Source organism: Monopterus albus, unplaced genomic scaffold (assembly GCF_001952655.1).
Source record: "Monopterus albus unplaced genomic scaffold, M_albus_1.0 scaffold184.1, whole genome shotgun sequence".
Taxonomy (NCBI): Eukaryota; Metazoa; Chordata; class Actinopteri; order Synbranchiformes; family Synbranchidae; genus Monopterus; species Monopterus albus.
Window position 1 is genome coordinate 15,409 of NW_018128064.1, and position 11,249 is coordinate 26,657.

General features: G+C 41.2%; 1 protein-coding gene across 1 annotated transcript in view; it reads left to right on the forward strand.

The window, feature by feature from the left end:
• The first annotated feature begins 6,457 nt into the window (after window positions 1-6,457).
• Window positions 6,458-11,249, forward strand: part of LOC109969879 (contactin-associated protein-like 4) — an 86,829-nt gene continuing 82,037 nt past the window's right edge. Inside the window, exon 1 of the mRNA XM_020617078.1 lies at window positions 6,458-6,899. Coding sequence (XP_020472734.1) covers window positions 6,815-6,899 — 85 coding nt within the window. The 5' untranslated portion in view covers window positions 6,458-6,814. The remainder of the gene's footprint in view (window positions 6,900-11,249) is intronic.

An 11,249-nucleotide genomic window follows, 5' to 3' on the forward strand; every position in this document is an offset into this window, starting at 1 on the left:
GCTGTAGATAAAACCCTGAGGACCCCCTTACTGGACACTACCTGCAAAACAAACTTTAGTTTGATTGGCTTTAGCTGGTCAACTTAGTGCAGAATGTAGCAGCTACATAGCTTGTCAGGTGGATAAAAATAGAACTGAGCTAATGCTAAAGTTTCTGTATCTGCTGGATATGTAAACACATGCTAAAATGTCCATAAACATCTTAAATATGTAATCTTTCCACTTGTGCTGCCTTTATGTGATTCAAAAATATTAACCAAAGGTTTACGTTAAAGGGTTAAAAATAGTGTTGTCTTGAAATAACTTTTTCTTTTATAAGAAGGTTTTGTATAGTTCTCTTGTGGACTTATTGTCATCTTCCTTGTTGTGCTTTCATTGTTTTTATTTGTTTACTTCCCTGTAGAGCACTCTCCAACTTTCTGAGTTAAAGGACTTAAAAAAGAAAGTTTTGTCTTTTCAAGTATAAAGCTAGTTTGAATCCTTGCTAGCTCCAGGACTACTGTCTGTGGCCTACCTTTTTTTAGTCAGCAGCAACAATAGGTTTCACAGTGTTAGCTGTTTTAGACAGATCTGATGAACCCAGCACTGCACCCCATTAGGCGCTGTAGCCGTAAGCTGCAGCCTGCTTCATCCTGTCACGGGACTAAGCTCTGCGCTTGGCCTTCAGGGGAGGGAAGCCAACAGAGCATACAACAGTGGATGGTTCTTAAAACTGCAGTAAAAGTTCTTGTCAGTCATAAAAAGCACATTTCAAATGAAATGAATGCATAACATTTAATAAGTGTAAGGTATAAATAATAAAACTTGTTTGTGTTGAAAGTAGAATGGGGAGTATTTTCATGGTAATAGATGAGACGTCTCCAAGAGCTAACAAGATGGCCGGCTGCAATGAGATGATGTATTTTCACAATGTGTGAGAAATGACTGTTTTCACGCCTCCGCTGCAGAGTGCTTTTACATTCAGCACGATTCTAAGGCAGTTTCATCAGATCTTTCAGATATGGCAGCAGTAATCAAGAGGACAAATAGCCTCAATCTGACTTTCAATTGGTTATTTTTATGGGATGAGATGTCAGTGATGGTAGCATTATGTTTCCCTCTATGGCACAAGGGCGTCTCTCTTTGCATTTTCAGAAGCATTTTGTTACCTGGCAAATGTTTTTCAATGTTCTTGATAGACCAAGTTTGTAAGTGAAGACGAGTGAAGAAAAACAGAAAAGCAGGAAGGAGCATTAATGATCTCTCACCTTTAAATCTGTGTAGGTTTTCTCTGTCAAGGTGTTAAGGTTTGAAGTATACACATTGTATAAAACAGTCTGAACAACTTGTTTAAGAGGTTGAATTCTCAAAAGAACAAATTAACGCAACATGAAATGTTTCACCTCTTTGTCAGTATGTCAGCACACTCTGGCAACACTGATAGGTGTGACAGTGGGTGAAAGACTCAAAATGTTTAGAAGTAGTCCTGGAAAAAATATGTTCTCTTTGTATGTGCCATGTCTATACTGGTCCATATGCTTCCAGGAAATTTGGTTGACATCAAAGCGTTTGGTGGGTATTAACTGAGGGACATGTTTTGCCTTGGGGCTTATACTGTGTGCACTCACTGCTAAGAAAGTCGGTGCTTCAAGTCTGTATCCTTGACTTCAACTGGCATGTTAGTGAGTCAGATGCAGTATTGTAGCTTACAGTTGCTAAATATAATACTTGAAATACAGTGTGCTTCGAGATGGTATTTACTAAAGCAGCATGTTGCTCAGTCCAGTCAAATTGCTGTTACTATCTTATCCATAGTTGCCTACATTATCAGAAGCTGAGTGACATAATGAAGCCTTGTATGGTCTCACAGTGTCACTCAGTAACTCAGTCCAGATGTCTCTACAGTATGGCTAATTCTTGCTCTGGTGACTTGAACTTGGGTGTTGCAGATTTGACTAGGGCAGCCATGTTATATTACTCACATTGCACGCCCTATTTGGACATTCTTTCCAGTTTGACATCTTTTCTTGCCCTACCGATAACTTATTACAGAAGATAAACCAAGATATCAGGTTATTGTTTATGTCGTGATACCACCCTGTCTCCTATTAATGACATTTAGACACAGCTAATTTGCAAAAGCAAAAGCAGTTGTAGGAAATATAATACAGCCCAGTGGTTGCAATGTGCACAGCAATATAAAATCTGAATAAAACCAAAACTACAAGTAATAAAAACAGAAGACAAAAATGTACGCACATACTGTACATATATACAAGTTCAGAAAGAGCTACTCAATGTTTTTGATGTTTAACCAAAATCCTAGTCTTTCCTGCACTGTGTGTCAACCCCTGTCACTCCCACACTCAGTCCTCCCTCTAGGTTGATATTACCTGCTGTTTCTCACCGCTTCTTGGCATGTATCACTCCAGAGTCCTTGTTCTTCACCGTCCCTCCTCTGCTGCATATGAACACGTGCCTCCTCTCATTTCTGCTGCCAGCTATCATTCCCTACTGTGCATGCTTTGTTGAACATGATCATGCAGCCGCTTCATCAGTGTGGGCAGTACACTGTATCAGTGGGGAAATGAACCGGCCACTGTGCAGCTTATTCTGGCTCAGCACTCAGGTGTTGTCAGTGTTCATTTGAGGAGTACAGTAAAGCAGGATAGCTGAGCTGTAGAGAGGGGATTTACACCAAAATAAGCCTCTTTGCATCTGTATGCAAATCACTGTGTATGTTAATCTTTGTACTTTGCCCACATTATGCCTATGTATTTTTAGATGAGGTGACACTGCAATGGATTCTCTAATGCATCAAAATGTAAACTTACCACATTTCTGCAACACAACAGTTTAAAGGTGTTGTTAAGAATGATATTAGTCACTGATTGCTTAAAGATTAAATTGAACACTAGTTTGTGCAGGTGTATTATTTATTCCATCCTGCTGGTACAATAAATTTCAAGTCAAGTCAAGAATCTTTATTGTCATTATGCATAGGACAACGAAATTTTTTCTGGCAGCTCTCGGCTTAAAAGACAGATATATTATTTACATAACACACAATTGTATGTCAATATAAAAATCTGAACAAATAAAAAGGAATGTATGGGACCTAATCAGGTCAGCAGCATGTTAGCAGCAAGAGAGTGTAGTAACATTATAAGGTGTAGCTCAGTGCAAATCTCAGTCTTTAGGAGGAGGTGTGAGGTCCAGTGTTCTGTGTCTGTCCATAGGGGGGAGGTTGTGTGTGTGACTAGGGGTTAGGGGGGTGATTGATTTCACAGCTCTGGGGAAGAAGCTGTTTCTCAGTCTGTTTGTTTGAGTCTTTATGTATCTGTACCTTTTCCTGGAGGGAAGAGGCACAAACAGACTGTTGCCTGGGTGGGTGGGGTCTTCAGAAATCCGACTGGCCCTCCTCTGGATCTGGTCAGCGTAGAGTGAGTCCAGATCCAGAGCAGGACTCCCTACAGTACCCTGAGCTGTTCTCCCCACCCGGGTCAAGTCCTTTCTGTCCTGTACAGTGCAGCTCCCGTACCACACTGTCACACTGAGACAGAGGATGCTCTCTACTGTCGCTCTGTAGAAGTTTGCGAGCAGCTGAGAAGAGAGACCAGCACGTTTCAGCTTCCTGAAGAAGAAGAGCCTTTGCTGGGCTTTCTTCACCAGGTAGGACGTGTTCAGAGACCAGGTCAGGTCAGATGTGATGTGGATGCCCAGGAACTTGATGTTATCCACTTGCTCCACCACCTCCCCGTGTAGGAGAAGAGGAGCATATTTTGTCTTCCTGGACCTCCTATCCACAATGACCTCCTTAGTCTTGTTGGTGTTCAGGACAAGGTTGTTATCTGAACACCACCTTGTCAGGTGCTGGATCTCCTCTCTGTATTGAGTCTCATCATTGTCTGAGATGAGACCCACTACAGTGGTGTCGTCTGCAAACTCCACTACTGTGTGGGGTGAATGACATCACAGTCATGGGTAAACAGAGTAAAGAGAACTGGGCTGAGCACACAGCCCTGTGGTGTGCCTGCATTCAGGACCAGTGTGGATGATGTGCAGCTTCCGATTCTCACCACTTGAGGCCTGTTAGTGAGGAAGTCCTTGAAGTTCTAGTTAATGCAATACTTCTGCACTGTAGTCCTGATCTCTCAGTTCCATCTGGCCACACTGTGTAACCAGGCAAGTTCTCTACTTGACAAGGGTTTTTGCATATAGTTTTCTACAAGAGGCATCTGCTACCACCCTGAATGGTGCTGTTTCATTTGGGTAAGAGCAATACACCAAACCAGCTTATTCCTGCTTTTCCATGTGTCCCCTCTTCCACCACTCGGCAGTAGATTAGAAAATTGGGTAATTTTTGGAGACATTCCTTAAATGGTAAATTTGTTGTTTGTGTGCTATTCTTGTAACCTAATAATCAAAGATAACCTTATTTAAAAGAACCCTTTAGTGTGCATGCAGGCCCCTATGGAGAATTTCTTAGAAATAAAGTGCACAATTTCACTGAAGCATCTCTAATAATTGAGTTTGTGTGTGTAAAGAAAACAAAACCCCTGACCTGATTCTTACCATTCAGGAAGTAACCTATTAACAGGATTGTCACACAAGGTGGAAAATCAACCTGTGTGCATCTGAAGTAACCTTCATCAAAGAGAGACTGTAAAGGCAGCTTGCAACACATGGCCTTGATAAGAAACAGCATGCTTGATTCAGAATGTGTGGGTGAACACGAGCAAAGCTGAGCCACTGCCGCTCCCCCGTTGACCTTCACAGGAGCAAAAGTAGCATCACTGCTGCTTCCTAGAAGGTCACTGGTATATTCGGCTTTGTGTTTCCAGAGGTATTTGTAGATGACTCGCGTGAGTATTCCTGTAGAGTCTGCACTGTTTTTGTGCTGGTGTTTGTGTGACCCTGGGTGATACAGTAAATGTAGGCTTAAAAAACTTCAGTCAGAACTGATGAAGCCTCTTGGATGAGAGGTAAAATGTCTTCGACCTAGAAATCTAGTCCAGTTTATTTTTTCTAAGCTTTTTCAGCTTACTATGACCTGGATGATTGAGAATCTGCACAGACATATAGTAAATGTAATTTCAGGAAATTGGACATCTTATTTTGAAATTCAGCTGCTCACTCGATCAGTGTTTATCAAAAATGTACAATGTATTGTGGACCAAACCTCCTAATTGATGTCAAAGTGACTGATGAGGTCTGTCAGACAGGAAGATGAATCAGTCTAAGGTCTTAATAAATATTCAGACCTTAATATATTAAGATTTTGTGCTTAGATAAATTAATTTCTAACTAATTTTTGTTTTTGAACATAGTGCTAATATTTCTTGATCCATATTATAGTTGCAATAATTAAAGGTTAGAGGTGTGTCTGTTCTCTATGGGGTGTTCTTTTGCTGCACCAGAGGCCATGTGACCTGCTGTAGCCTCCTCATGTGGATGTGAGGAGGGAAAAATAGGATTTAGAGATAAGAAACTTAGAAATAGATGTTCATGTGCAATGCCCATGATTTTACAGACAAAATGAAAGAAGATAAATACAACCAAAAACAATGACTGATGATCTTCTGAGAACACTTGGGATTTTTAAGTCCCCTCTTTTGTAATAACATTAGGACACACGCATTCCATATCCTGCTAAATAAAGGTATGAAAAAGAGGGCACTTAGGAACCGATAGCACTGTTGTGTAGTCTCACCATTTGATAAAACGTCGCCTCGAGCAGTGATAAAGTCCCTTCCAATCACTTGTAGTTTGTTCGTTGCAACTTCACACGTGTGTTTGACCTTCATCGTGCAGGATGATGAATGTCCAGCGTAGAAGGCTATTTTCACATTCATCTCCTGAAGGGGGAAAGTTTCTCTGTGCTCACATTAAATATGAGTTTGTGGTTTTGTGACTCACAAATATTTTAGAAGTAAACTGTGGTGCAATATGTAACTTACACAAGTGTGATGGTGCACTTATACTGACAATGGGCTGTTCAGTGGTTTACCCTCCTGCAGATTTTTAAATGGGAAAAAACGTTTTTTGGGAAAAACTGACATTATTATTATTTACAGCAGATGTCTTAAAATGTGTTTGTAGGGAGATCTTTAAAGGTGGTTTCCAATAAACTGTTTGAGCTTCTTCTTACTGATGTACATATCTTAAAACAATTAAATTTGATTTTTCAGAATCAAAAACATTGCAAAGAGATTCAAAATGAATACCAAAAAAACAAACAAAAAAAAAAAAAAACACACACACACAAACAGGGCTCAAATTAATTCAGAAGTATATGTCTAAAGCAGACGAGGATTATTTTCATGATTTTCAAACGTCTGTGTTATGATGCGTCCATTTGCACCCCTGGTTCCATGCAAAGAAGCGTGTGGGTTGTTTTGCTTGTAGACTGAGACCTGTAACTGCACTGAGCTAAGCTCGGATCAGCCTCATGCTTCCACAGCGTTTTAAACCGAGCGAAACCAAACTCTCTCTCTCTATAGCTCTACAGGAACTATGAGCTTCTTCAAGATCTGAGGGAGGGAGGGGTGCGCTGGACTCGGACCTTGCGATAGTCTTGTGAAAGCCCTCCTTCTTCTTTTCCCTGCTCCTTCTCTTCTTTCCACCACTTCAGGGAGGGCAGGCGATGTGAGAGCATCCCCCTCCGAGCCACTGGTTACCGGCCGGACCCTCCACACAGTGGCAGCAGGGCTACTGCGGCGCAGCGCACCGGAGCGGAGCTGGAGGAGAGAAACGACCAGGGGAAGGAGGAGGAAGGACGGACTGCATCCCCCGACAGGCGGGATTAAACTCTGCCGCATCCCGTCGCTTCAACATGTCTCTGGGGAGTAAAAGGCTCGCTGGGATTACTGCGCTGATCGGCTCTTTGCTCCTTGGCTCCTGTGGGACAGGTGGAGAAGGTGAGAGGCTCCGTGCGCTTCATGGGGATGAGAGAGGGCTGCTGAGTTTGTTGTGTGGTTGAATGGACCCTCGTGGTTTATTATTGCACTTAAACCTCACTCAACTTGAAGCGTATGGACCAACAATGGGGGCACGCTGTGTGTGTGGCTATTTGGTGGCGGTTGCTGAGACTTTTAACTCGTTTTCATATCTGGATTAAATTCAAAAATATCTGTAATGTTTGAATATCTCTTTCCATTCATCAACAAACTCCGAACTCAGTTGCAGCTAAGGAACATTTTTGTTATCGGTAGATGTTGGGGGGAAATCAAATTGCAGTTTTCCTTCAAGTGTTTGTTTAGTCCGAAATATATTCAGTTTGCAATTATATAAAACGGAGAAAAGCAGCAGTTTTTCACACTGGAAAAGGGCCGCTTTTGTAATTTAGCTTCGAAATAATTAATGCGACGGTGCTTCCCCAATTTTACTGTGTTTTTTTTTTTTATTTCACACTGATTCGACCACCAAGGGGACTTCTTGTTCAAAGCCACATCCTCTGGGGATTTACAGCTGTCAGTTTTTAGGACATATCCCAAGTTGCGCTCCTGTTGTATCTTTTCAAGCATTTGATGTGGGAGAACCTATTGTCTGTAAACTGCACTTTTTGGTTCCACTTTATTCAGTAAATGTTTTAAAAAAGATCTTAAGTGGGTGATTTTGAATGAAATCACCAAATAATTTGCTTATCTAATAGCTGCATAAGAGATTGTTCAACGGAAATGAGAATTTACTCTGCAACAGGTGTGATAGACATACTCTTGTTGCCTCCTAATGTGCACATAAGCAGTTATTTTCCTCTTGGGATATTTAATGAATCGTTCCAGTAGCTGCACAATTGATGTAGTGGCTCAGAATAATCAGAGGACCTTCCCTTCTCAGTGTAATTACTGAACTCCCTTGGGCTGATGCTGTAAATAAGAGCGGCCTTTTACATGATGTCTCTCTTGGCAGATAAACAAAACTAAATATCAGTAAAAAGCCTGATGGATTAGAGGTTTGACACGCATTGTTAATCGGCATGTAGAGATTCAAGATGTAAAATTAGGATTGAATGGGAGGATGGATGCTGCTGCTACATGTGGAGGCTAGAGATAAAGGCTGGATGCATTCATAAGCCTCTTTCTCAGCTCTATTGATTGTTTGGAAAGACAGCAGTCCTAAGAACAGGATTGTATCGATTGTATGGACTATAATTGATTCTTTTTCAGATGAAATGAGTGTGTTGTCTGTTGGCTCAAACAGCAATTTCTGTGCTGGGTGCATGGAGTGAAAGAGGCAAAACTTGCAATTTTACTGTATCACCTGCTTTGTAAATCCTGCATCACACTGTATATCAGCCAAGGCTTCCACTTAATGACCTGTCTTCTGTCCACATTATGCTTCCTAAGCAATGAGATGTGTTCAGCTCAGTAAAGCGCTGTCATATCATTCTTTGTTTTGTACAGTGAGGACAGGAGGTTTCTGTCATTGTCACTCTTTCTCTCACTGTCATGCACATTTTCACATGGTTCATAGTTAAACACTTCCGGAGCCAGATGTTGTGTGACAAAGGTTTTTTTCTGAAACTTTTGGAATCCAACATTCACACCCTCTTTGTGCAGTGACGGGCCAGGTGTGCAGAGGTGAGAAAGCAAGCAGAGTTTGAAATTATTTCTCAGCTGACAAAGGAAAGGCAGTCTGAAATGGGCGATGTTAGTGTCATAATGAAATTGTTTTTCACCACACCTCTGTGACGCTTTTGATTTCTGACTGGAGACTGTCAGGCTAGTTCTTTTCTAACATAACCGGGCCTATATACATGACGAGCCTTGCTGAGATGGCCCTAACTGTGGCTCACCACCGACCCTAACTTCTCTAACTTGAATTTGAGCCTTAAAGCTGCATTAACTAGGATTTAGCACAAATTTGGATAACTCAAGTAAAACATTCTCTATAAGTGTCTCCCTGATGTTGACCACCCCATCCCATCCCATCCGACTCTGCTATCTTCAGGCCTTGTGTTTGTTTATTTCCCTCTATGGCCACTGTTGTTAAAATGCACAATAACTTCTTCCACACCTCGCTGATCCAAGGTTATAAGATGCATTTTTCAAACCAGTATGGCTCATTTCAAAGACAGACTGTGGAGGCTTTATGTTTAGGTCCATCCCAGGATGGGAGCAGAACTGTTAGACCCAAGAGGCCGCATTCTGTAGCACAGAAAAGGTGCGACAAAGAGCGAGACAAAACCAGGGTCAATTTGACATGTTGGAGATGAAGAGCATTAAATGCATCAAAGCACTAAAATTTAATGCAGATGTGGCTTTCTTCCTGCTAGACATGTAAGTAGTGTAGCCAGCTAACGTGTAAATGTCGGCATCATTAGCAAGCTAATGTTAGCGTTTCAATTTTGTACCTTTTATATTGAATTATTTTGGTTTTAATTTGGAGTCATTCCAACTGACTGTAACGTTAGTTTTTTGTTGTCCAATTAGGGAAAACTACACATTTTCCTGGATTAGCAAATGCAGTAATTTTGTTCATTTTTGCTTGGTTGTATCAATATTACTGGGAAAAAATTTCTGTGTATAATTTGCTTGTGTTACTGCAGATACATTCACTACAAACAACATTAATCATATGTATGCAAATCGCTCAAATGTAAGCCTCTTTATTTGACATTGTGTTGCTGCAATGACACCGAAAACCGTGGGCTCTATGGGCTCTATATTCTGTTTACATTAGTTGTGGAGCCGGTTATTACTGCTGCACTACCTGACTGCTACAAGTACAATTGGCTGCTGTGACCACATATGACCTGGTTTCAGAGACAGGACAGGAGGGGCAAAGGGAGAAGAGGAGGAGATACTGCTTGAGTTTGTTTTGATTTTCACTTTGCCCTTAATGGTCAAAAAAGGAAGAGGTTAGTTAGTGCAGCTTTAAAGTTCTTCACCATTTTAAAGTTTATCACACTTTTAAATAGCTGTTAGTTGATATCACCATAGTAATGCTTCAGAAGGTTAACACTTAAACAGCCCTTTGAAGTCATAACGCCACCCAGAACGCCTACACATGTATAAGAAGAAAAGTACACACACACACACACACACACACAAATTCATCTGTACCTTAGGGTATATCAGGTGCTTGTGGTCAGAGACAGCACAGCTTCTAGTGTTGATGTGCATGCTTTGTATGCCCAGCCATCCACAGTGACCTAGTACCATGTGTCCTAGTACTGCTGCTGCCTTTACTAGTGAGAAAGAAGAGTAATTATTTGCATGCTTGCAACAGGTCACATTTATTTCATTATTCATTATAAGCTTTGGAGCATTGGCCATTGCTTTTTTTTTTTTAAAGAGGATTCTCAACACAACATCCGTGTCATATTACCACATTCTTTATCATCACCATTACTTTTATAAACAATGTGTCTGGTAAGCAGTAGGTGCGTTTAACACCACAAAGTTCCTGGTACTTCTCATTCCCAGGAATTAAAGTCCCATAAGTTTCCCTTGGGTAAAAGTCCATCGAGCTCAATGTGAGTTAGATTTCCACATCTGGGCTAAAGCTTAACCCGCTAATAAGTGTGACGATCAGCAGCAAAGTGTTAAGAATGCCTCAGGTAAAATGATGTGCGCTGTTTGGGACGTCAGTGATATTCAGCACTGAAGCTCTTGTGCTGATAATTCTTTAACCTTACCCCCCACCCCAACTAAAGACTGTTTTTGGGGGGGTAGAACTACAGCCCAGAACTACGTTAGGACCCGTTTCTCAGGTGGAAATGCAGGTAGAGGAACCACTTTCTTCAAAAGGTTGCTGTTCTCTGGGGTAAGTCCTTTGGTGGAAACAGGGCTTTATACGCTACCTTCCCACATCCACTCGCCTCCTCTGTTTTGTCTCATTACCTTCTGCAGCACTTTACCACAAGCAGTGCACAGATACATTTATCATGCATTTTTCTAAAATGTTACAGAAAACAATTTAGTCTTCAGTCCTCAGGAGTATTTTATCTCTGATAGCTGAGACTCTGGGCCTGCTAGATGTTTGGTTATTTAACTAGCTGAGGCTGAGAAGGAACTTTAAGGTGCTGTTTTTTTTCTCAGCGCTGGAAATCCATTTCCTCCAGTCCAAAGCCAGACAGAGAATAAGTTGGTAAAAAATATGCTGAGAGAGGAGTTCATTTAAATTTAGGCTCCCTGCTTCATATGAGAACAAGCCTGTCTCATCAGAATTTATTACTTTTCAGTGCGCTGTTGGTTTGTGCTGAGAACAAAATCAGTTTGGTGTGAGTGTGTAAGAGATTTTTTTTTTTTCAGCAAGCGTTGCTG